This window comes from Diaporthe batatas (genome assembly GCF_019321695.1).
Source record: "Diaporthe batatas strain CRI 302-4 chromosome Unknown Contig00022, whole genome shotgun sequence".
Classification (NCBI taxonomy): domain Eukaryota; kingdom Fungi; phylum Ascomycota; class Sordariomycetes; order Diaporthales; family Diaporthaceae; genus Diaporthe; species Diaporthe batatas.
Window position 1 is genome coordinate 461,660 of NW_025408569.1, and position 24,891 is coordinate 486,550.

A 24,891-nucleotide genomic window follows, 5' to 3' on the forward strand; every position below is an offset into this window, starting at 1 on the left:
TTTAATTCTTTAATTCTTTAATTCTTTAATTCTTTAATTCTTTAATTCTTTAATTCTTTAATTCTTTAATTCTTTAATTCTTTAATTCTTTAATTTTAATTCTTTAATTCTAATTCTTTAATTCCTTAATTCTTTAATTTTTAATTCTTTAATTCTTTAATTCTTTAATTCTTTAATTCTTTAATTCTTTAATTCTTTAATTCTTTAATTCTTTAATTCTTTAATTCTTTAATTCTTTAATTCTTTAATTCTTTAATTCTTTAATTCTTTAATTCTTTAATTCTTTAATTCTTTAATTCTTTAATTCTTTAATTCTTTAATTCTTTAATTCCTTAATTCTTTAATTTTTAATTTTTTAATTTTTTAATTTTTTAATTTTTTAATTTTTTAATTTTTTAATTTTTTAATTCTTTAAATGTTATATTTTATTATATAATTTAATAAAAAAAAATTAATTATAATCTAACTTAATTAAATTAAGAAATTAAAGTATAATTTTATAACCCTCCTTTTAACCTTAACTATAAACACTTATATCAGCCTTTTTATTCCTAAGGTTCTTAGATAGACTTTAAATCAAATTGAAGATAAAATTATTGACTCATTTTAGAACCTTCTTCTATTGTATAAAGCTGGAGTTCCCACGTATGGTGAGAGATCTCTGAGACATTTTCGAGTTGAGAACGGATGCATGAACCGGATCTTCGTGGGTCTAGACCGTGAAGCTCAGCTCTTTGCTTTTGTGGAAAGCTTGGCACCATGTCTTGCTTTCACTGCAAGCAGCTGGGCAAACTCATAGGGCTGTCAAGGTGTGGACCCCTGAATTTATCCCGGTCATATTATAGGGCTGCAGGTGCTGAAATTCCCGGGGCACTTCCCATTGGGGCTCATTGACTCATCCGGAACCCCGTCTGGCCGGCCGTACGGCATTATGGTCGCCGGCGGTCGTCGCAAACGCCGAGTTGTTGATAATGCCATTCTGCTACAGATTTCAGATGTTTATACTTTGGAAGCCGCAGACATTGCCAGTCTCAAGCCGGCGCAGGATCATGCCACATCATCGTCTGAGCCACCGAGTCACCCAGACCCTCCTGCCTTGTAATGGAAGAGGTGTCTCCTGCCTTCTTCCCGTTCACCGAGGACGACCACGCCGCATGGGTTGTTGTCACCACAATCACTTTCTTCATCTACACCCTCGGAGCAGTCGCAGCTAAGCTCTATGTACGGTACAAGGCATCGGGTTGGCGACCAAACGACACAGCACTCGCCCTAGGCCTCCTTGTTCTATTTGTTCAAACCGTCTGCGTGGTCTTGTCATGTCAATTAGGGCTTGGAAAGCATCAAGACACGCTTACACCGAAGCGACTGGAGCAATTTGATCGGGTATATTGTTTATTGTTCTCTTCCTTTCCTCCTCTGACTGGTATCGCTTCTATTCCGACATACATGGCTTCCTCCTCTGAACTTCTGCCTCTTTGAAGCCCATTCTGACATCTCTGGGCCGTGACTCGTCCAGTTCCAATACGCGTCGCTACTTCTCAACATCATCACCACAACATGCAGCAAAGCCTCAACATGCCTACTTATCGACGACATTTACTGCTTCGGAAGATTGCGATTCGCCAATCGAGTTCTGTTCGCAGTGGTTGTCGCATGTGCGGGGGTGGCGGTATTTGCTGTTGCCTTTCAGTGCGCTTTACCCGCGCCATGGACCATCAATGCCACGTGCAGGGCGTACAAGACTGCCTACCTGTAAAACGGCATCAGCAACATGCTGACAGATACGGGCCTTGCCTTGCTGCCAATAGTCATGCTCTGGCGTGTCCAGACATGCCATCGCATCAGGATGCGTATCGTGGTGCTGTTCGGAAGCCGGATACTGTAGGTTGCGGTTCCTTCGACAGCCCTGACATTGGCGTTTGTACTGGATTCGACAAATAAAACACAAGCCTAACGTTTCGCAGTGTCCCTGTCTTAGTGCTGCCCTCCCTGATGACCGGCGGGGGGTTCCTACACTTCTACAAAGACCGGACGTGGAAGGCCGTGGCGCCGATGATATGGCTCCAGATATCCGTCAACATGTCGCTCTTCATCGCTTGTGTACCGAGCCTGAGGGGCGTCATCGACAGCATCCTCGTGTCGACCACCGCCGGCGCGATACAGGCACCCTACCACCTCACCCGCACCGGCGGCGGGTTCGGCGTCCACGCGACGGCCATCCCCCTGCAGCACGTGGACTCGTCGGGGCACCTCCGGGGCTCCGAGGTGCAGTTCCCGCCCCTCAACATCTACACCACGGGCAGCAGCTCCCGGGACAACCAGGGGTGGGACCGGCCCGGCCGACCGTACGGTACGGAAGTTTCCAGGAGCCCGAATAGCCGCGGAGGGCCAGGCGGGTTGGTCTTGGAGTCGCTATCAAGTTCGCGCGGATCCAGCACCCGCGAGCCGGAAGGTTCCAGGAGCACGTTCAGGAACTGGAGGACAACCAGGAATTGCAGGAATATACGAAATGCATAGTGGGCTGTATGCGATGTTAGAGCAGCTAGGCCCACAAACGATGACGTCCCGGGGGAGGGGGGAAAGAAAGGTGTTCCTCCGCCCACTCGCACGCGGAGACGAAGCACCACCTGGGCACGAAGCAATGGTGCCGTGCCCAATAATGCACGACCTCTGGCGTCTGCACCATCTTCTAGGAAACCTCATCCAGCCATCATCACGTCTGTCCTTCCCTCGTCCTGGGTGATTTCCAAGCAGCGATAGTCGGCATTTGAAGCAGCCGCGCAGAGACCTTCGCCGAGTTAGGGCCGTTGTCCGGGCCTGGGTGACCCTGAGACACTCGTCCATGCCATAGCTCTGGGAAAGGGGGTAAAAAGAAGACCAAGACAAAATGGAGAAAAAGAATAAGAGAACTGATATTCGCAGGGCAATAAGTAGATAATTCAGGGCTGAATTGGGATACAACATGTCCACTGTATGAAGGCGCCATGTATGTCCTGTGCACGCCGGCGCGTATGACCCGGGGAGGAGGGCGAATCGTTCCAGGCGGCAGATGCGTCTTGCGGGACGCACGCGTCGGGTGGGTGTCGTTTGTCGATGGGACGGGGCCGGTGATGCTTCACCGGAGAAATCAAAGACGGTTGGTTGGCTGGCTGGGCGGTGCTGTTTTCTCTCTGTAGTGTTATTGGGACTGTGTCTTTTTTTAAACGCTGGGTCTGGAGCATTTACCACTGTATGAAGGCGCAGCATACGTTTTATATGTATGGGTATTAGGGGCGAAACCACACTTAGCTGGGCGGGAGTGGGTTGTGACGAGTTAGAGGATGATCTCTCACAGGCGGACAGGTTGTGTCTCTAGTGGCTGCTTGGTTTCGCTTCTATTCCGTATACATCCGAGGACATACATGGCGCCGTCATACGGTGTTAAACTTCTGAAGACAGCGCTTGAAAAAGATACGGTGTCGATAACCATGGTTAAAATACGATGGGTGCTTGTCGCCTCACTACGTCTACAAAGAATTGAACGTCACGCTATCAATCCAAGGCCCGCCAAGCATCTCCGAAATAAAGGGCTCGCAGAATTCATTGGGCACGGTGCTTTCCAGTATAATCGCGATTTCACATATCCGAAGTTCACAGTGCGGTAAGACGCAGGACAATCTTGACCAATAGGTCACACGCTCAGTTTTGATATTGGATGCTACAAACAACACGCAGATCGCGCCCAGGAAGTCTTTCAAAATGCAGCAAAAAGGCCGAACTATGTACATGAAAAGTAGTCACGCTCCCTCCACACCACCACCACCACCACCATCTTCTTCTCCCAGTGGCACAACGCGAGCCAGGCCCTTAGGCCCGAGCAGCCCGGGCAGCCAGGAGAGCAGCGCGCCTCTGCTTGGGGCAGGGGCGCTTAGAGGGGCGGGGCGCGGTGGCCTCAGCAGCGGTGGTGGGCAGCGGGGTCTCGGCGGCGGGGGCCTCGGCGACAGGGGGCTGCTGCTCGCCAGCGGCGGCGGCGGCGGAGGAGGTGGGCAGCGGGGCGGAGGGGCCGTCGTTGCTGTAGGGGCGCCTGGTGGGGCGGGGCCTGTGGGCCCGGGTGGAGGAGGAGGTGGTGGTGGCGGCGGGCAGCGGGGTCTCGGGGGCCTCGGGGGCGGGCTGCTCGGGGGCGGGGGCGGCGTTGGCGTTGGTGGGGACCGAGGTCGTCGCCGGGGCGGCTGCGGATGTGCTGCTGGGGGTGGCTACGGGGGCGGCGGCGGCGCTCGACGAGGCGGGAGCAGCAGCAGCGCTGGAGGAGGCCGGGGCAGCAGGGGCAGCGCCGGAGCCGGAGGCGGCGCCGTTGGTCATGCAGGCGAAGGACATCTTGGTGGTGGAGGCCGTTGAGCCGCCCCAGCCGACGGGGGAGGACATGTCCCAGGCCATGTTGACGTAGGGCCAGCAGATGCGGCCGTCGGGCATGGTGACGAGGTCGCCGGCGACGGTGACGTCCTGGGAGGTCAGGGGCTCGCCGACGGGCTTGCCGGCCTCGACGAGCTGGAACTTGGAGCCGGTGAACTTGCCGCGGCAGCCCATGGCGACGTACTCGCAGAAGGGGTCGGCGATCTCCTCCCAGGTGACGAGGGCGGAGGTGGCGTCGAAGGTGGCGACGTGGGCGTTGCTCTGGTCGGCCTTGGTGCCCGTGGTCAGCCAGTTGACCTGGGAGTCGCCGTCGGCGGCGCCGACCTGGCTGGTGGCCTGCTGGCCGTCCATGGTGTACTTGTCGGAGAAGGTGGCGATGGCGACGTTGCGGCCGTTGGTGCGGTTGGTGACGTGGGTGTAGCCGTCGCCCATCCAGTCGTTGGTGGTGACGTCCTTTGCGCCGCGCGAGACCCAGGCAAAGATGTAGCCGTCGCCGCCCTGGAAGCGGGCCAGGTTGCTGTACGAGCCCGACATGCCGCCCAGCGACTCGCCGCCGCCGCCGTTGGTGACGTTCTCGTTGGAGATCTTGACGCCGGCCGTGCTCATGCCCTGGCCGCGCGAGTTGAGCCAGATGGCGCCCTGGTCCTCGGCGCACACGCTGGCGTAGGGGGCCTCGTCGGCGGCCTCGAGCGCGATGCCCGTGTTGTGGCTGCAGCCCCACGCCGACGTGGCGCCCTGGATGGTGACACGTTCGCCCGAGCTCTCCTCGACGTAGTTGATGGCGTCGCCGAAGTGGCCCTGCGCCGCGCCGCTGTAGGCCGTCACCACCGTGTAGGCGGCGTAGCGGCCCGTCTTGGCCGAGTAGACGAGGTCGCCGTTGAGGTCGGGCGCCGCCATGTTGCCCTGGCCGCTGGCGACGTCGGGCCCGCCCAGCCACGTCTTCCACTTCTGCGTGCCGGCCGCGTCGAACCGGTACAGCACGGGCACGGGCGTGCTGTCGGGCGGCGCGTTGGCCGTGCCCGAGGGCATCGCCTCGTTGGTCAGCAGCGCGAAGCCGTCGTCCTGGGCGACCAGGCCGCCGGCCTCCTTGCCGCCGGCGACGGTCACGGCGGCCCCCTTGGCCTTGAAGGTGGTGGGGTCGATGGGCTGGACGTGGACGCCCGTGTCGGAGGCGTCGAGGTAGGCCAGGTAGGCCGTCTTGCCGTCGGGCGACACGGCGAGCGGCGTGCGGCGGTGGTGCACGTAGCCGGTCCAGTAGGCCTCCTTGATGGGGTTGAAGCTGCTCGACAGCGTCACCGAGTCGACGTACGTCTCGAGCGACGACTCGGTCAGGCCCTGGGCCGCTGCGGCTCCGGCGAGCGAGAGCACGCCGGGCACGAGAGACAGCAGTGACTGTCTCATGATGATGAAGGCTGCGAGGATGCTGCGGGAAACGAAAAGTGAGTGTGGTCAACAGATGTGTTGGGAAATGAATGTAGGGGTGGCTGTAAAGAGTGGATGCAGATCAACTGCCGTGAGTGAATGTGTCGTCGATTGTCAACAAGACGCCTGGCTCATGATGGGAAAAAGTGAGGCCTTTCAAGTGGCTCACAGCACTTTCGACGACGGGCAGCATCATGTTTTGTATGCTCTGCCTGGGCCGGCTCCAGGGATCGATGGCCAGGGCCAGAAGCCAGAGAGCCCCAGTTTCGCGGAGAAAACACCCATCCATCACCTTGCAGTTCGATCTGGCGATTTCTGGCCCCCCCCCCTCATCCCTCGTCTGAGATGGATTGCGTACTACATGGGCCATGCTGGGCCCATGCTGGTCGTCGGCGTTGGAGCTGGCTCAGACGGGGGTTATTGCGGCGGTGGTCCCAGGGGCCTGGAACCCCTGAGTCTGGCCCAAAGGGGCATCGTCACCTGTTAGGGTGCCCCCCGGCTCAACCTTGTTTAATCTTATTTGCGCTGGCAAACGAACTTGGCGGGGAAACTTGTTTCCACCTCAGTGTTTCAATTAGACGCCTGCGAATTTCCACAGTCCCCGGGCCTCTCTCGCTCTGACGAGATCATGCCCCCCAAGGCTCGTATTTTGCCTGCACGGGAGGTCCTCGAGTGCTCCTCCACAGCCCTGCCAGCCAGGGCACAGAAGGTCTATTTTTGAGTTGGGCCTCACGACATGGACACCTGGATACTCCCCGAGGCCCAGACCGACTCCCGCGAGCTTCTTTGCGTCGGCCCCGCCTCTGTTGGAGGTGTCCACCACCTGACGGCTCACGGCACACCATCCAGTTGTACGTAAGCATTCCAGCACTGTACAATCTCCAAGCGAGGTTGGTTGGCGAGTCGCCAAAACACCCGACGGTCCGGCCAACGCCAGCACCTCCTGGAAATGATGTTCCCGGCCGGATTTAAACGTTGCGGGACACCCTGCACAGCCAACGGGTGTCTGTAGGCTTCCGAGGAGTTTGTGGGTTTCGACTTGAGTCCAAAAGTCTGGCCAGTGGAGTTCATCATTTTAAATAGGTAATGCCACTGTCAGCCCGTCCAGGATGCACAGGGGATCGCCGACGTCTGTTCTGGCAAGGGCCCCCGGGGGACGACTATCAACTTTGTTTCGACGACATGGGCCGATCACCTGGGGCCGCCCCCAACACTGCCCCTGGGAGAGCCACACATTTAAGTAAACTTCTGCTCGCGCACCAGAGGGTCTCATTGGGCGGAATTTTCCCGGACCGGAAAAATAGACTGTTTATTGGGTGCAAGTCTGTGCCAGATGCGGAATATACTGCCCTGTTTACGCACAGGTGCCGCGGCGGTGGAGCAAGGCTGACCAATGGCCCCCTCCCCCTTTCTGAGCGGCGATCCGGAGTCCCCATCGTCGGACCGACCCTCCCCTGGTGATATACCTGAGCTTCGGGCACGTCACCGTGGGACGCTGTGGGCTTGGCGTCAATGGCTGTGGTTGTGAGCAAGGCTTGCTTCCGTGTGTCTGTCCTGCGGCTTATATTGCGGGGGAGGAAGTCAGTCTTCTGGGACACACCCGACGCGAGAAATAAACAGAAGCAACATTGAAAGGACGCGAGACGTGACACCAAACAAGTAATACGGCAGATGCTGTCATTTGGCCCAACGGGCGTGACATCCAAAAGCAGTGTCTCATTTAGAGTGTGCGGCCTTGCAGCCAAATGAGCCGATGGCAACAGTCCTCATTCGAGCCTAGCTTGGTTTGTGGCCACATCTGCTACCCTCGGGAGGCATGAGTCGGGTGAGGGATAGGTGGACATGATCAATGGTGGTTAATCTCTTTGGCGTGCGAGCCGGTGAGGCTGTGGTATGCTTAATAATGCCCTCCCTTTCTTCCCGTCAGTGCCGTCATCACTATACTAAGTATGTACCACTTGGATTTTGTGGAGGGACAGTTGGTAAATGGTCTTTGACTCGGTGGCGTTGGACCAAGTGGTCAAGCCCTCGGTAGCTGGCTGCTTGGACGATTGTGAGGCCACATTGGAATACTGGCCACCAACCGCCCGCCTTACCGAGGTGGTTTTGGCTATGCCTTCAAGCCACCGCGGCTGCAAGAGCAGACACAGAGCCGCATGCTTGCGAGGCACACACTGAGCTGATGTCACCTGCATGGGGTATGCTCTTGGCGGCAAAAGGTTTTATGTCTCTTCACTCCATTCGTCAAAGATGTTAAGAGGAAGGAAGGTTTGGATCATGACATCAACAATTGGGAGGGCTGGTCGTGACAAGAAGTCTTGCGCGCAGGGCACATTTGAAGTACCTACCTAGGTAAAGTCCTGGGACTATAGTCTTCACTGAGAGCTTTGAAAGTCTTTGCCGCCACCGACCTAAAGAGCAATTTGTAGTTGGGTCTCAGATGCTCCTGCCCTCATCGAAGACATCCCGTTGTGGCTCCGACTTATCGTGGTCTCTCTAAACCACAAGTTGAGCCTGATCAATCCAGACCAGTCAAGAGGTTTAGAACATTGGAAGCTCTCGGCCCCCCGTCCCTCAGCACCATCGACAGCAACCAGACTCAGGAAACTACCTACCTACCTAGGTACCTACCTTCCTAAGTAGGTCGACTGGTTAACGCGTCCCCCCCCAACCACAAGCTTTGTAGTTTCGACAAGTTCTTTTGCCATCTGGTCACCGCAACACAAAACTTTCACTTCGTCACATCGCAAGCAATTCAGCATCGTCTCACTGGATGTCTTGTGCGAGTTGACACTTCAACCGGCCCAGGTCGCTTCTTTTCAGAAGCAACGCGACTTGTCTCGGCGCTTCAAGCCAGCACGCCTTCCAACCTTGGGAGATTACCACATTGTCTCCACACGGTCAGTTGCGCAACTTCCCCAGACCAACCAGTATCCCCGATAGACAATCCTCGGGTAAGTGTTCTCTCCCCACAGCTTTTCCACACCTGCTCTGACGCCTTCCTTTCCCCGTGCCAGAACGACAACAAGATGCCCTACGCGTCCATCTTCCCGGCCTCGGGCCTCATCAGCCTCCCCACTATCACCCTCTCGTCCGCCGACAAGCTGTTCCTCTTCCTCTTCGTCTTCCGCTACCTCCGCTTCGTGGTGCACTTCGTCACGGGCTGCTTCCTCTACAAGCCCGCCCCGCAGAGGGACAAGCCGCGCTACACCAACCGCGACGTGGCCGTCATCATCCCGACGGTGGCGCCCTACACCAAGGAGTTCATCCGCTGCTGCGAGACGGTGCTGGCCAACCGGCCGCTGTACGTGGTCATCTGCGGCGTGGGCGACAAGATGCGCGACTACATCAGCGACGTCGTCGGCGCCCACCGGCTCCGCGAGCGCTTCCCCGACACGGAGATCAGGGTCGTGCGCACCAGCAGGCCCAACAAGCGGCAGCAGGTCGCCCGCTCCAGCCTCGAGGTCGACCCCTCCCGCGCCGCCATCTGCATCAACGCCGACGACCACGTCTACTGGAAGCCCACCTTCCTGGCCCGCCTCGTCCCGGCCTTCGAGGACCCCTCCGTCGGCTTCGCCGGCACCAACAAGCGCGTCATCCGCGACACCCGCGGCGGGCCCTGGGCGTCCTACACCAACTTCCTGGCCTGCACCTACCTGGCGCGGCACAACTTCCAGATCCGCTCGGAGCCCTACCTCGACGGCGCCGTCTTCGTCGTGTCGGGGCGCACCTACGCGATCCGCACGGCGATCCTGCGCAGCGAGGCGTTCCGCCGCAAGTACCTGGGCGAGCGCTACCTGTTCGGCCTGCGGGGCCCCCTCAACGTCGACGAGGACAACTGCATCACGCGCTGGATGCTGCGCAACAACTGGCGCGTCGCCATCCAGTACACCCCCGACACCGAGATCCTCACCCCCTTGGGCAGCCCGGCCACCTTCTACGCCCAGGTCCGCCGCTAGACCCGGTCCACCTGGCGCAGCAGCCCGGCCAGCCTGCGGTCGCTGCACACCTGGCGCACCTACCCGTGGAGCGTGTACGCCATCTACCTCTCGCAGCTCGTCAGCGCCGCCGCGCTGTGGGACCCGCTGCTCGTGTGGGCGCTGCGCCGCACCAGCGTCTACGTCGCCGCGGATGAGGGGAGGCAGTCCGTCCTGCTCGCGGTTATGGTATCGTGGATCCTCTTCTCCAAGATGGTCAAGATCGCAATGCACTTTGTCAGGCACCCCGCCGACGTCGTCTGGCTGCCTGGCTACCTGGCCTTTGCGTACGCCCACTCCTTCATCAAGCTGTACTGCCTGTTTACCTTTTGCGACCACTCCTGGAACGGCCGCGACCTGGCCGACCTGGACTCTGTCATGGAGAGGGAGAGCCTCAAGCTGAAGCTGAAGCTGACGGCCTGAGGGGGGTTGTGGAGCGGAGCTTTGGGATTTTGGGGTGGTGCTCTCGTGTCGGAGGGGCCATCGTGAGCCCTCCGAGGACGCACCATGCAGCACGTTTGGTCCAGGGGGGACTTGATTTGAATTTCAAAAGTTTCTGGCGGGAGAAAGCTTCCTCGCTATTTTTTTACAGGTCTCGGAAGGAAGACTGGCGAATTTCAAAGGGAGAACCTGTTTAACGAAAATCGGTGTTGACGTTGGCCACATTTTGATAGTGGCTTTGTCTCGGGCACGGAATGGGATCGAAGTCAACGGACGGCTCGAAAGCCAAGGCTTGGTCCAGACAGTAGGTCAATGGCAAACAAAGCTGATTGTTCTATGCGCTGCTCACCTAGCCCTATGTGAATGTGTATCTTGCACAACGCCCCTCCCACTCGCAGCAGCTTACCGTCTTTTCCGATTGATCGTTCTTGTCGCTGCTCAGCAAGCTTGGTGCCCTTCCATGCAGGTGTTTACGGACAAGTCCTCTGCTGATCATAGACCCAGCACTCACACCCACGCCCGGTCCAGACCAGAATCATCCGCCTCCAGCTCAGCCCTCTCCTCCCCCGGCTGGGACTCACGCGTGGCACCCCCGCCCTCCGCCCTCAGCGCCAGAAGATGGCGCAGCTGCGCGACAGCCTCATCCTGCCCGGCCTGTATCTTAAGACGGCGGAGGAGGGCGTACTCCCCGCTGGCGGTGGGGACCGCCCTGGCGGCGAGGATGCTAGGGCCCAGGATGCTGATGAGGTAGGTCGTGGTGGCGGCCAGCCTGGCCACCTGGGACCCAAAGGGGCCGAGGACATCGGGGCTGTTGCCGGAGAGGTAGCCCACCAGGGTCTTGTAGTTGGCCAGGGTGTCCCTGATGGTCTCCAGCAGGACGATGGCCTCTTGGGTGAGATCTGCCTGGGCCGTGTATGTGCGCTGGACTTGGAGGGTGATTGTTGGCTCGACGGGCTGGGCGGTCACCTGTTTTTTGTTTTTTTTTCGTTGTCAGTTTCTGCCTTGCCTCCGCATGAAGAGACTTTACTGGGTGTCGATGGTGAGAGGGTGTAAACGTTGTGCTTGCCTCTGACCTGCCTGCTCCATGGCCCTTGGACTTTGGCTCAGGCCCGTTGCCTGTGGCGGTCGCGTCGTTGGCGTCGTTGTTGCTGACGGTAGGTGCCATGCTCGGCTGCTCCATGGTGATGGTGTTGCTCTTGTCCAGGCCTTGTGCAAAGGGGGGATTTTCGCCTTTCCAAGCCCCGGGCCTGAAGGTAACCGTCGACGAAGCTCAAGCGCTCGGTGAGATCGGAGGGCTGTCTTTTGTGATGAGTTATTTGAGCAAACGATAGTTCATTGATTGATGTTAGGGAGAAGTCCAAGATCTCTCCCGGCGCTCAGAAGGAGCGGATATAAGTGTTAGTTGGCCTAGTCAGCCAGACCCGACCGTGCCTTCCAACATTTTGCACAGCTTGCACCCACCCCGCTATTTTCTAGCTCATCGATGACTGTGGTGATCTATCAAGAGCGTCAGGGGCTCTTTCCTGCTTGTTGACTTCAAAATATTACCATTCAATCCAATAATTCCATTGATCACTACTAGCAATAACATTGGAGGGCTTCCGTGGGCATGAACGAGTTGGCCTGATGACATAGGGCCGCTCTTTTTGCTTGTGATCAACCTTCTCTGAAGCTGTACCATGGTTACAACCCACTGCCAGGTGGCACATGAGACTAGCCCTTAAGAGAGTGGTTTCGTTTTTAATCCCCATACATATAAAATGTACGTGGCGCCTTCATACAGAGATAAAAACTCAAGACCCAGCATTTGAAGAAATACAGTGCCAATAACAGTGGAAAGAGAATACAGTACGTCTGTGGGCACGTGGCTCAAGGCCTAGTACCGCACAGACAAGGCTGGAAGGCATCGCTCCCGACGGCGCCGCACTAGAATCGTCGACACAAGTAGCCCAAGGGCTAATAGCCGGCAAAGAGTCATACGGCGAGACTAGAATAGCCCTTAAGAGAACATCCCATAATTCTTGTCCTACAGGAAATTGCCACATACTGGCTGTCCCACAGGACATTATCAATTAGGGGGCTTTCCCACGAGCTATTCATTTTAGAGCAGGCTCAGTTACCGCGGCGGCTATTGCCATAAGATCGCTGCCACTCAGATGAAGGGCCAGCAGGACACCGAAAACGACCAATATTGTAATATTACCTAGGTAACAATGAATCTGGTAGGGCCGCCACGATGGCGTCAGTCCTGCAGGAACCTCCTCATCAACAGGTTAAACCTCGTATCCTCGTCCCGGACCCTCTCCGGCGTCAGGTCCTCCAAGTACCTCCCCGCCGGATGGCCCCAAGCATGATACACCAGCTGGTCCGCAAACAACCCGCCCTCGTTCACCGCAATCACCGCCTCCACCGCCGCAGCCTCCCCCCCCGCCCAGCGGCGCGTGCATCCAGTCCACCGCGGCGCGGTCCCAGAGCGGCCAGAAGAAGGCGCTCGGGCTCAGCGTGCAGATCTCATCGGGGTGGCGCGCGGCGAGCTTTCGCGGGCAGGACCACGGAGTGGTAGTTCCAGTTGCCGTCGTCAAAGGTGGCGTACTCGCCCAGCCGGCGCGCGATGAAGGGCGCGCCCGCCTTGGCCAGTATCACGCCGTCGCAGAGCCCCATCCGGTTCCCGCCCTCGTAGCCCATGTAGACGTCGCGCGCGCCCCGCAGGAGGCTCGCCAGCGGCCTGAGGACGTACGCGTCCGAGTCGAGGTAGACGCCGCCGTGCGCGAGCATCACGTGCAGCCGCATCGCGTCCGTCTGGTGCGACGGGGTCCACGCCTCCGGGTGGTGCTGGGCCACCCCGGCCAGGTAGTCCCTGGTCTCGAAGGGGACGAGCGTCAGGTCTGGCCGTAGGAGGCGGAGCCAGGCGTTGGCGCTGTTGAGGGGCGTGTCGTGGTGCAGGCGTATGTCGGGGATCCCGGCCGAGACCAGGGCGGCGCGGACGGCGAGGTACAGCTTGAACGTGATCTCACTGTTCCCAGTCCAGATGAAGTGTATTGTCTCTGGGATCGCGTCAGTCAGGTTGTTGGCGTTGATGCGGTCCGCCGCACCGTCGAAACATTGCTGCTCGATCAGGGTTGGCTTGAAGTCGTACCGCGTGTACCCCAGGATATACAGTGACGCGTCCCTGAGGCTCTCCCGAACCTGATCGCTGGAGCTCTGCAGTCGGGCGTGGTAGAGAACAAAGACTAACACGACGAACAGGACTCCGTACAGGACTAGACGCCTAGAGGGTCTTTTGATGAGCTTGTGGGCGATGGGCCCGGGCTGATACCCAAGGAATGCAGGTGAACCCATGTTATGGTAGGATATACGACCGAGTGTGGAGACAAAAAGAACCAGCCGGCTCCAGGGTACTCAGCGATGTGGCAAGTAGTTGCGTTAATATACTATGAGTGAGTGAAAGTGCTGCCTGTTCACCAGCGAGGCGCAGACGATTTGGGTCGATTGCATGCTGAGGTAGACAGACGGATATAGAATGAGCTGCAAGTGATAAGGCAGAATGCACATCCGGGCAGGCACGTACCGCCCGTTCATCCAGTCCTGCCCAACGTGTCAGACAGGGGCGAAAGTGCACAAGGGTGGGTGGCGTGCAGGTGGGCAGGTCCCGAGGTCTTCCTTGGGCCTTCCCTCAGATATCGCTGACACCAACCGTCACCCTTCTTGTCGAGCTTGGAAGTCACTGGTAGGGGGACCAAAGGATTCAGGATTAGGCTGACTGTGGGAAGTGGCCCCCAACGGGGATAAGAGCGGCTGTGTAACCATACCTTTTTTAGACAGATGACATGTCTTTGCTTGGAATGGGCGTTGGTCACCAATGCGATACCAGTAAGAAGGGTTGCAATGGGGTTGGGAAGAGCCCAATGCATCACTACGATGCAGTGATGACCACGGGAAATAGGAAGTCGATATTGGGCAGGCAGAGGCCAGCCGTACCTACAGCAGTCAGAAGCTTGGCATACATGGCAAGTTGATGGCCAGAACTGATATTCGGTCACCGACTGACACGGTCTATTGCTATGGCAAGGTAGTGCATCATGAGTTCAGTATATGTAGCGTCCTGGTAAAACTCAACCATAATATCCAAACTCCAAGTTCAAGTGGTGACTTAAGTCAACAAGTGGATAGCATTTCCCACATTAGCATGTAAAAGGATGATGATCATCAGGTTGCCTCCAAATCCTAGAGTGTAAGAGCTGTCATCATATATCACATGCATGCGTGTAAGTGCACGCTAGTATCACTCGTTCTAAGTTTCCTCTCAACCGCCTGCACCCTCAGTGAGAGCAGTAGTCCTACAGGAGACGAGTGGCCGCTTCCTGCTTGGCAAAGAGAAAAAGGAAAAAGAAAACGACTCGGGTGGAGAGAGAGAGAGAAACCCATGCATGTTGGCGATAAGCGAATCTTGCCGCAGCATAATAAGCGGGTTTACCAAGGCGCCCAGAGTAGGATTGAGCTGCCCAAGATAGCTCGATTGAGTCTATAGCTCTTATTAGAGCTTCGCAAGCTGGTTCCCGGCTACCACTAACGGCTGACGGCACTGTTGGTGGGTAGGGGTGAGATTGTGGAGTGACCTCGTCGGCCCATACGTCAACCAACACAGGCCTTGGTCACAGCACAGCGGATCTCGCCCATCCGTGTGTGAGCATCTGGGCCGCTTCAAACAGGTACTCTCCAAAATCAACAAGAACGACGCTACACGTCAAAATGATCCAGACCCCACTGGTTTTGTCGTTCACATTTTGCATGACACCATCGGCTCCCTCATCTCTTAAAGCTCGAAAGTGATGACACCTGCCTGCCGCCGGGAACCACCCACCAGAAACACCCCATCCCATGCAGGATCGGCCCGTCCTCTATCTAAGCCAATGGTGGTGTGGTGGAACGGCAGCCACCCAACGGGCTGGACGGGCGCCGTGGCGTCGGTGCTAACCCCTTCCCGGCCTGACAGATTTGGTATCCCACATTGAGGCGCTCTCGGTGAGCGGCCATGCATGCGGATGTCCTCAGTGATCGAGACACAATCGGCGAGCCTGGCCCGCGTGCGCACATCATGGGGTCGGACGGGCTCACGCTGTGGCTTGGGCACCGACGTCGCCGCATGCCGTGTCATCTTCTCGGGCACCTTCTTCTATGCACAAGTGGGCGTTCCGGGCGATGTAAGTGAGGCATGACCTCCGTGCCATGCTGTGGAGCTTGAGCTCTGGGCTTGGCGCTCGAGTAGATCAGGGTCCAACGACATGGCGAACGAGTTGTACGAGATCTGCTGGTCGTGGGTATCTGGACATCTGGATTGCCAGGATCAAAATGCCCGCCCTGATATCCAATGCTTTTGCTGCGAGCATACCTCCCGTCGGTAATTCTTGCCTAGTTTCCCCCCTGGTACATGCACTCGCCATCGGCCTTCCTGGGGCCGCCCCGGAATTGGAGGCAAAACTCAGCAGTGCAGTGCTCGGCTTCGGGTCATCTCGCCGCGTTTCCGCCGTCACGGACGAACCTCGTTCGGAATACAACCGGCTTGGCATCCGGGGTGCATGCAAGCAGGCATGATCAACATGCAGCATTATTTTCACGACACTGAGTGCGGAGATGGGCAGCATCATCCAATATAGGACGGCTGTCGTTCGAGCAGATGATTATCTCACAGTCTTTACCCAGCCAGTGTGTGAGATTCGTCGAAGGTAACGAAGATGATCCTTTTGGCGACCGCGATGCTGCCACTGGCAGTATCTGCTCTGATAGACAGGTATGATATTCGAGGATTTCAGAACATCCAAGGGCAGAAAGATTAATTCCAGACAGACATGGAATTCTTTCCCAGTTCAACGTCGTGCGGACCAGCCTCATAGACAACACTACCACTCCTCTGCAAGTAGGAAATGGAAACTTCGCATTTAATGTAGACAACACGGGAATGCAGGTGTGTCTTCTGGCATCATGTCTGTCAATTCACAAGATCGGCAGACTAATCTAAATCTCAGAGCTTCCTGCCTTTCAATACTCTCTCGAGTTGGGGATGGCACAACGACTCTCTGCCAAACAATGGGTGAGTCGGAGACTCCTTAGTCTCAACCGTGGGCCGCAGGCTGAGATGGCTGCAGAGAGAAATTGAGTGACTATCACGGCCGACCTCTCGAGACCCACGGGCGAAATGTGTCCTACGACTATCCCGACCCCAACCTTCCGCTGGTCTCGCAGTGGCTGATTGCCAATCCCAACCGCATCAATCTTGGCCGCATCGGCCTCAGATACAAGAATGCCAGCCTGTCGGCATCACTGATCACTGAGCCCACGCAGGAGCTCGAGTTGTGGAACGGGATTATCACGTCGTCATTCCAGATAGATGGGACCGCCGTCAAGGTCATCACCCAAGGCGATTTCGAGTCAGACAGCGTGGCCTTCCAGATCGAGTCGCCACTCCTGTCCTCGGGAGACCTGGAGGTTGAGCTTGACTTCCCATACCCACCGGTCCACACGACGAAGTACAAGTATGAGGTATTCGTGGGAACCTATGACTTCCCGCTGAACCATTCGACAACACTTGATCAGCCCGAGGGACCCGGTTCGGCCCACATCTACCACGAGATGCAAGAGACGAGCTACTTTGTCAACCTGCGCTGGCCCACAGACACCCCGTTGGGCTTGAAGAGGAATGAGCCGCAGAACTCATCCGCAATCACAGCACACCGCTACACACTCTCACCCACGGCGACTTCGAACAGCTCAAGCTCGACAATATCGTTCACGGCGAATTTCTCGCCCGACAGGCACGTCCCGGACCAGCCATCAGAAATCCAAGAGCGCAACCCCTCGGCATGGAACGACTACTGGGAGGAGGGCGGCTTCATCGACCTGACGGGGTCGACCAACCCGAACGCAACCGAGCTCCAGCGGCGGATCGTGCTGTCCCAGTACCACGTCCGAGTCAACAGCGCCGCTGACGGGCAGTCCCCGCAGGAGTCGGGCCTGATGAACAACGGGTGGTAGTAAGTGTTCCAAGTTCCCACGAGGCGTGCTCTCAAACACAACCTGCAACCCGCGGACATCTCGCAACTGACGTGATGCGCGCCGAAACACAGCGGCAAGTTCCACATGGAAGTCGTGGTGCTGCACAACGCTCACTGGGTGACATGGGGCCGCAAGAAGTACTTCGACAACATCTTCCCGGCGCTGTACGAGGCCCTGCTCCCGTCGTCCCTGGCCCGGGCGAAGAGCATGGGCTGGGAAGGGGCCAGGTAAGCCATCAGTGCCGGATCACAGAACCCTCACCCGCCCGCGACGACGACGACGGCTGACTGACCTGGCGCAAGGTGGCCCAAAATGACTCAGCTCAGCACGGGGAGCAGCGCCCCCGGCGCCATCAACGCCCTCCTCTTGTGGCAGCAGGTGAGCGCGTCCGCCCTCGGCCTTGGCGGCTTTACATGCTTTGGTGCATATATGCATGCGCAGGCTGGCTGACAGCGATCCTCCCACCCAGCCCCATCCGATGTACCTGGCGGAGCTCGCCTACATAGCCGACCCGTCGGAGGAGACCCTGAGGCGCTGGGACAGCGTCCTGACGGCCTCTGCTGACTACATGGCCTCGTATGCATGGTACAACCAGTCCACGGGGTATTACGACCTCGGCCCGCCGTAAGCCAACCCTCCCTCCAGACAGACAGACCAGCCTCCCCTGCCTTGCCGGTGTGCCCGGAAAACACACACACACCCAAGAACAAAGCAGACTGACACACACGTCGCCAGATCCTACGGCGTGACGGAAAACACCCCGCCCCTCGAGACCCGCAACCTAGCCTACGAGCTCGCCTACTGGCAGTACGGCCTCGACCTCGCCGCAGCCTGGAAGCAGCGCCTCAACACCACGGCCCCGGAGCACTGGGCCACGGTGGCCACACAGCTGGCGCCGCTCCCCGTCGCGGCCGGCGACGGCCTCTACACGCCCTACGAGGGGCCCGACAGCACCTGGTGGGGCGACGCCGAGCTGAGCTCCGACCCGCGCAGCCTGGCCATGCTGCGGGGGATCCTCCCCGACACGCCGGCCGTGGACGAGGACGTCGCGAGGAGGACGGCCGACAAGGTCCACGAGGTGTGGGGGTCCGTCGACGAGAGGGTGTTTGGGTGGGGGCGGCCGGTGCTCGCCATCAGCGCCGCGCGGCTCGGGGAGCGCGAGAGGGCGGTGGGGTACCTCACGGCGTTTGACTGGTGGGTGTTTGATGATGCCGGGTTTGCGGAGCGGGGGGGCAATGGGGGCACGCCGCCGCCGTTTCTTGACGGGAACGCGTTCTTTCTTTATGCTGGTGAGTAGACGGCGGATCCACTCTGGCTTGTGGGGATCATTATTGGCTGACACAGTTGAAATAGTGGCGTACATGGCTGCTGGGTGGCAGGGCTCGGAAGGGGACGCCCCTGGCTTTCCGAAGGATGGCACCTGGTCGGTTGTGCATGAGGGTCTGTTCAAGGCCCCGTGAGGCTTGCCGATTGCACGCATGCATATATATGGAGCACGGAGGCCACGGGGTAGGCACAAGCTAGCAACTATGTCAATTACGGCGACTGATCTAGCCATGCTAAGGGGGAAGTCATGTTCCACCACGTCGGGTCTCGTAGAATTATGAACTTGTAGCTCGAGGGCATCTGCTCGACTGATGAACAGCCCGCTGGCCGGGAACTTTACAATAGGCTGACAGGCTTCAGGCAGCCTCTCGAGCCATTCCGTCCGAGAATGTTCCTGATAATCCATCCGGTAATCCTTTTGCCCCCGGGCTATTGCCTCCTTGGCCCCCTTTGTCCTTTTTCGCCTACAGTCGAGCCCTGGTCGTGAATCCCAAGTCCTATGTATAGCGAGCGGCAGGCGACGAGTATCTCAGTCCTCCCCCACGCCGGCACGAGCCGTAGGCAACATACCCCCAACGTCCTCGTCACTTGCTCCCTCCCCAACGGACCCCCTCGCCTCCGCCGGCACCGCATTACAGTCAGGGCTGTGATACCGGCCATCGGCGATGCAGCGGAGGGCACAGCCCTTGCAGAGGTGCCTGCCGCAGTCCTGGCACTGGTACGAGGGGTCCCCTGAGCTCCCGCACCTGTGTTCACACTTTGCGCAGGAGAACGTCTGGGGCAGGATGGTGTTGATGCGGAATTCTTGTCCGTAGCAGCGGGGCTGTTGGGGGAACCGGAACCAGGCGCTGACTGGATCCGTCGTGAGGTCGTTGTTGTGTTCGGGGTTGGTGTGCTGGGGGCAGTTGCAGCTTCGCCAGTGTTGGCCGCATACATAGCAGAATTGTTCTCCGCAGGTACAGCTAATCAGGAAATTATTGTGTCAGCGTGAAGGTCTCTCTCTGTCTAGGGAAGAGAGGGCGAAGGGCACGATTCTAATTATACTCAGGTGCCCGAGGGGGATGAATTTAGGAATACTCACGTCATGTGGTTGCAGCCAACTCTCTTCTCCACAATACTCCCGCATACCTCACACTTCTTCCACCCTTTGTAAAGGAAGTACCTCTCCATAGCCTTCTGCTGGAAGTCCTCCTTACACCTGCCGACGTGGGGGTGTCGCCGGCACGAGGCGCAGGTCCCTCCCCAGCAGGCCCCGCAGAAGCCGATGTTTGTCTTCTCGTTGATTTTGTCTGGGGCAATGTATGTCCTGCAGCGCCTGTCGCAGCAGAATAGCTTGCCTGGGGTGGCGTGGTACTCCCTGCGCTGCACCACCAGCTGCGCGAGCTCGGGGGGCAGCGACGCCATGACCGCGGGGTTGTCGAGGTTGATCCTCCAGGTGCAGCACCTGGGCGGCCAGCGCTCCCCGTTCTCGCAAGCTGTGCGGATCATTTGGTGTAGGCAGTCCGTGCAGTAGGCGTGGCCACAGGGTATGAACTTGGTGGCGGGTGCATCGCGGCAGACGTCGCAGTCGGCTGTTGTTGGTGAAGGACGGGGACCATTAGTACCGCTGACATTGGAATCAAGGGCTTTTGGGACAGATAGGTACATACCGGTGTTAGAAACCTCAATCGGCTGGGTGGCATCCATCTTGTTTTGGTTTTTTTCGCGGATTTGAAATGGGTTGAGCAGATTCAAAATGTGGGCGATGCAGTGGATGTCGTGATTGAGTTGTTGACCGACCTGAACCTGGAGCAGGTCTGGCTGCCAGGCGGTCTGGGAGTTGGGAGCCGGCCCATGTCCCAAGGTGCCAGTGAATGGTGCTTGGAGAGGTCCATGGAAAAGGTAAAGTCCGGTGTTGTTGTTTGTTATCCCAACGGAGTCTGTTCTGGGCGTCTTAGTATTCACTTCCAGCCTCTGCCTGTCCACCTCGGGAGCTAGAGAGCTTTGTTGCTGCACTGCTTCACAAGCTCATTGGCAACCTTGATGTTATTGGAGAGGAAAGCTCGTCACAGGTCCTGACGAGCTTTTGATTGGATCAACTCACCTTTTGTGACAAGCAATCTCTTCTGAGCTGTGGTGGCCTGGCTTGCAACACAGACAGGTATGCATGACCATGATGCCCACATTGGCCATGGCCTTGTTACAGCCACTGTCCTCTGCGAAAGGGTTGCCATTAAATCGAAATCTCTTGGTTACTCGAGAGCCTGGTAGGTGCCATCTTCAACTATTTTGCTGCATCCCGACCTGATACAGGTGGTCTCTAAGCTCAAGAACACTCTCCGTTGCCTTGGATGCCTTGTAACAAGGGTTTCTGAGAAGCAATGATCTTTATAGGTTGACGTAGAGGTCTGCCCTGCGTACGCCTACAGTGTATCCATTAAAATGACACACGGAGGTCTGCAGCTCAATCAGACCGTCCGCGCTTTTGTGAACGCAGCGCGGCATGTGGCTAATCACATTAGTGAATCCGTCCCTGGCAAAGTCAATGTCAGAGATGTAGTTGAAAGGGCCTGGCTGGTGGGTGGTGAACCAGCGCCAGACGCACTGCCTGAAGACGGTCCTCACGACCGATGGCAAAAGAGGCTCAAATTGTCTGAGAGGAATTGTTGATTTAAAGCTATGGTTGCCTAAGGAATAGTAGGGAGGAACCAGTGAAGCTGCAATCCCACGTCGTGAGAGGTATGGAGGCCACTCAGGCTGATAAGATACTTAAGCAGGGTGTATGTATGGACTACTGGTTGGTCCTGCGGGTGATCAGCCCATGGCCCTGACAACTAAAAGACATGAAGCTGTAGTGTAATTGGGGCTTGCAGCTTATATGTGAAACTTTAGAAGGGTGAGAAAGGATGACAAGCTATCACCTGGATACCTAAGTGACCTGCCATCTATATATACCGCTTAAGATATCAACAGCTGCGTCACATTTCATGACTCTTAAAATATCCGTGTTTTCACACAGCAATCAAAGAACAATCTAACAATTACTGAATTACACAGTATGTGCCAATCAACAACCACAGCTAGAGTACAGTCCAAACAACCCACCCTACCCAACACAACAAGCAGCACAAGCAGGCGACGGCTTCTCCCCAAGCGCCCACCCCTTCAAACGGTTGAGCACCTCAGCCTTCTCCATCTGGTATCGCAGCCGCCCGCCCTTCTCCCCATTAGACGTCTCCGCAGCCCTCCGCTTAGCCTCAACATACTCGTCCCGCGCCCACGCATTATCCCGCAGGAACTCCCGGAACGTCAGGAAATCCGCCGCGATCCGGCACCCCTCCCGGTGCACATGGACATTAACCTCGACGTCCTTCTCGTCGACAAACAGGAACCGGTGCCCGTGCCACTTGGGCTGCCGGAACAGCAGCGTGAACCCCAGCGCCTCCAGCGCCGGCAGGTAGGACGCCTCGTCCGCCGGGTTACTTACCTCGAGGAGCACGTCGACGATGGGCTTCGCCGCGAGCCCGGGGACCGACGTGGACCCCACGTGCTCGAGCCTCGCCACCTGGGGCCCCAGGGCCGCGCGCATGCGGGCCGCGACCCGGGTGAAGGTCTTGGGCCACGAGTCCTGGTAGGGGGATATCGCGACGTCCGGGTCGGCGCGCCGGGCGACGATCTCGAGGGTTTTGGGCGTGTAGCCTTCGGCCTCCATGTTGTGCGCTTTATTAATTATTAAAGGGGATTTTCGTGCGTGTGGGAAGCCGAACGAAAAGGGGGGGGGGGAGGACAGTGTGAATAGTGGCGGGCCTGGTTGCGCTCCTCTCACATGGCAAGGGCCTGTTGGTCCCAGAGGTGTGGGAAAGCTCCGTTTTAAATGCCTTTGTCTTGGCGACTGACCGCCCGCGTGCTGTGGTTGAACAATGAATGGATGGATGGAACTTATGAGCTGAGTGATGCTATGACAAAGGCGGTAAACATGTACACAAAGATCAGTGGTAGATTGTGTTTTGGGGGCACAGAAAGCGTTCTTGGTTGTTCACAATGCCATTATAACTTCCAGCCCGGCCTCCAGGCCGGTCTCAGCAAAGCGGCATCGAAGGGCCACTGGTGTCACCTCCGTCCCTGACGGAGGAGACGCCGGTCACCACCGGAGCCTAATAAATAAGCTACAATGCAGCGGCGCGTGCCCGGTCTGTCACTGCCCAGCCCTGACGTGGCCAGCGCTCAAAGAAGCCGGTAGCCATCGTAAATCACTGACAGCAAAAGTCAGCCAGACAATCAGTTATCAGAAGGACATGAGACATGACACGATGAACGGCCAGAATAGCAGCAGCAGCAGCAGCAACTACACTCACCCTCCAACCCCCTGCGCACACCACTCCCGATCCACATGCCCTCGTTCAGCCACCGGTACCTGTCGTCGCCCGTCTCGAGCCGGATGAAGATCCGGAAGCGGTACTCGTCGGGCGATACTTTGTCGCCCTCGACGGGGTCGAGCAGCCGCGTCAGTACGTCGGGCGGGCCGGTGCGCCACCCCTCGGTGCGCACCATGATGTGCGCGGGCGGCGCGTCGGCCGTGGCGAGGAGGTACCGTGTGTCCACGAAGGTGGACTTTTTCTCGGTGAGGAGCTGGGCGTCCTGGCCGCCGGGCTGGGGGTGTTTTAAAGTCAGTACCTAGGTATGAGTTTGAGTGAAGCAGATAGTTCATGAGACTGGGTGAGAGAGACTCAGGCCAGGGCTGGCCAGAACAGGACTCCCCGTCTTCCCGGGAGGATAATATAGATCAAGTAAGTATATGAAGAAAAAAACTCACCACCACCGTGCCCTTCCCCCACGTCGCGCTCCACTCCCCGCCGCAGATCCCAATCCAGTTCCTCTCGCCCCAGCAGCTCCTCCCGAGCGCGACCTTGCCCTCGAGGCTCGCCTGCATGCGAAAGTCGCGCTCGAGCCTGGGCGTCGGCAGCCCGATGGTCCGGGCCAGGCTGCCGGCGGAGAACCCGGCCGAGATCTGGTCCGCCTCCGCCTCCCCTTCGGCCCCTGCACTTGCACCGGCGTCCTGTGTTGTTGTCTCGGGGGTCAGCACCGGGAGGAAATCATTGTCGGCGGCGGTGGTGCCCGGGCCGGCGTGTTGTTGTGATGCCATCGTGGGTTCGGTCCAGATATCCCTCAACTTGGTTGTTCTCGTAGAGATAGATACACACACCACAGAGATAAAAGAACGCACGGTTGAAGCTGTCAAAGGTGCAGCAGTCTGTCTCACGCAGTGGCTCTTACAGGGATTTTTGTTTGCGCCGCAGGCATGTCGCACCGAATCGGGTGATGTGACATGACGTCTGGTGTGGATCTCGCCTATCTCGAGTCTCGCTGCGCATCCGGCCCGGGACGCGGGGCGCTCCCTCCCTGCCTCGGTACTTTGCTCCGCTGTTGTTAGCCAGTCAGCTTTGGCATTCGCAGCACCACAGGTTGTGGGGGTGGGCGGCATGGACAAGGGCCCGATCGTTGGAGTATCTTCAGTAAGTAGCGTTTCCCCCCGCCTGAGCATGTTTGTTGTGGGACGGACAGGCGATGTGATGCACAGTGCAGTCATTTAGACGGGCACGCCGCGGCGTGGAAAAGTGAGATGCAAGATTTGAACTAACAAAAGCAAACGCCGCCATCACATTCGCCCCGTGCTATGTCAAGACCAACCAAGATACCAAGATGCTTTCCACCGCCGTCTGCTCCGTATGTTGTCCAAATCTCCCAATATCAACGCTGATACTGTGCCCACCCATACCACAGCCAAACAACCAGAGCAAAACAAAACAGTACCCGCCTCTGATCAGTTGTCCTCCCCAGTCCCCGTCTATCACCAACGCCATTCCTTCTCTTTGCAACCCTTCCCTGTGCCCTTGGTTGGCCTGTGAGCGCCGGTCGCCGCATGGCTTGGGTTCGTGTGGCTCACTTGTAGAGAACTCCAAGTCGTGTGGTGACCCGAGTCCAAGTCGAGGTCCTTCCATCGTCCCGGGTGGGTGGTAGGGCTATGTGCAGGGCTGCAGCCCGCAGAATGCGTCACGGCGGTGAGATTTCAAGGTTCCCACGAGCGTGGTGGCCGGTCCTCACATGGCGGTGGTGCCGATGCCGAACGGATGCCCCTGGATGCAAAGAAGCCCGGCAGCTCAGCATCGGGGTCCTCCTTGTGATTCTTCTCCAGTAGAATGTCGACCTTCATCCCGGCCTCTGACCTTCTATCGCCCCAGCGTACAAAATCCGGAAACAATCGCACAACGCCCTCTTAATATCTGAATTCATAGCATCGCAGTGTCTG

At 57.4% G+C, this 24,891-nt stretch overlaps 7 protein-coding genes across 7 annotated transcripts; 3 read left to right on the forward strand and 4 right to left on the reverse strand.

Annotated features, from left to right (window-relative positions):
• Positions 1–1,771: 1,771 nt before the first annotated feature.
• On the forward strand, positions 1,772–2,517 carry KVR01_012925 (uncharacterized protein; the record flags this gene model as incomplete). Its single annotated transcript, XM_044785671.1, has 2 exons — positions 1,772–1,881; positions 1,965–2,517. The coding sequence occupies 2 exons, from the start codon at positions 1,772–1,774 to the stop codon at positions 2,515–2,517; spliced, it is 663 nt and encodes a 220-aa protein (XP_044638081.1).
• Positions 2,518–3,656: 1,139 nt separating this feature from the next.
• KVR01_012928 (uncharacterized protein) lies at positions 3,657–6,179 on the reverse strand. The gene has a single exon (XM_044790927.1). The coding sequence runs from the start codon at positions 5,788–5,790 to the stop codon at positions 3,847–3,849; it is 1,944 nt and encodes a 647-aa protein (XP_044638084.1). The 5' UTR covers positions 5,791–6,179; the 3' UTR covers positions 3,657–3,846.
• A 2,661-nt stretch (positions 6,180–8,840) lies between these two features.
• Positions 8,841–10,211, forward strand: KVR01_012964 (uncharacterized protein; the record flags this gene model as incomplete). The annotated part of the gene is made up of 2 exons (XM_044784661.1): positions 8,841–9,697; positions 9,794–10,211. 2 exons carry the CDS (start codon positions 8,841–8,843, stop codon positions 10,209–10,211), a joined length of 1,275 nt encoding a protein of 424 aa, XP_044638120.1.
• A 211-nt stretch (positions 10,212–10,422) lies between these two features.
• KVR01_012899 (uncharacterized protein) lies at positions 10,423–14,140 on the reverse strand (the record flags this gene model as incomplete). The annotated part of the gene is given in 8 exon segments (XM_044783454.1): positions 10,423–10,520; positions 10,811–11,155; positions 11,196–11,476; positions 11,778–11,922; positions 12,631–12,763; positions 12,780–13,538; positions 13,692–13,814; positions 14,039–14,140. The coding sequence occupies 8 exon segments, from the start codon at positions 14,138–14,140 to the stop codon at positions 10,423–10,425; spliced, it is 1,986 nt and encodes a 661-aa protein (XP_044638055.1).
• A 1,453-nt stretch (positions 14,141–15,593) lies between these two features.
• KVR01_012913 (uncharacterized protein) lies at positions 15,594–18,894 on the forward strand. The gene is made up of 9 exons (XM_044788270.1): positions 15,594–16,017; positions 16,074–16,191; positions 16,253–16,317; positions 16,373–17,257; positions 17,351–17,506; positions 17,582–17,657; positions 17,749–17,903; positions 18,015–18,568; positions 18,633–18,894. The coding sequence occupies exons 1-9, from the start codon at positions 15,962–15,964 to the stop codon at positions 18,737–18,739; spliced, it is 2,172 nt and encodes a 723-aa protein (XP_044638069.1). The 5' UTR covers positions 15,594–15,961; the 3' UTR covers positions 18,740–18,894.
• Positions 18,895–19,134: 240 nt separating this feature from the next.
• On the reverse strand, positions 19,135–21,429 carry KVR01_012951 (uncharacterized protein; the record flags this gene model as incomplete). Its single annotated transcript, XM_044781698.1, has 4 exons — positions 19,135–19,567; positions 19,687–20,072; positions 21,186–21,261; positions 21,377–21,429. The coding sequence occupies 4 exons, from the start codon at positions 21,427–21,429 to the stop codon at positions 19,135–19,137; spliced, it is 948 nt and encodes a 315-aa protein (XP_044638107.1).
• A 261-nt stretch (positions 21,430–21,690) lies between these two features.
• Positions 21,691–24,112, reverse strand: KVR01_012858 (uncharacterized protein; the record flags this gene model as incomplete). The annotated part of the gene is made up of 4 exons (XM_044783078.1): positions 23,859–24,112; positions 23,398–23,640; positions 22,940–23,234; positions 21,691–22,304 (listed from the first exon to the last, which is right to left on the reverse strand). The coding sequence occupies exons 1-4, from the start codon at positions 23,910–23,912 to the stop codon at positions 21,691–21,693; spliced, it is 1,206 nt and encodes a 401-aa protein (XP_044638014.1). The 5' UTR covers positions 23,913–24,112.
• Between the last annotated feature and the right edge of the window lie 779 nt (positions 24,113–24,891).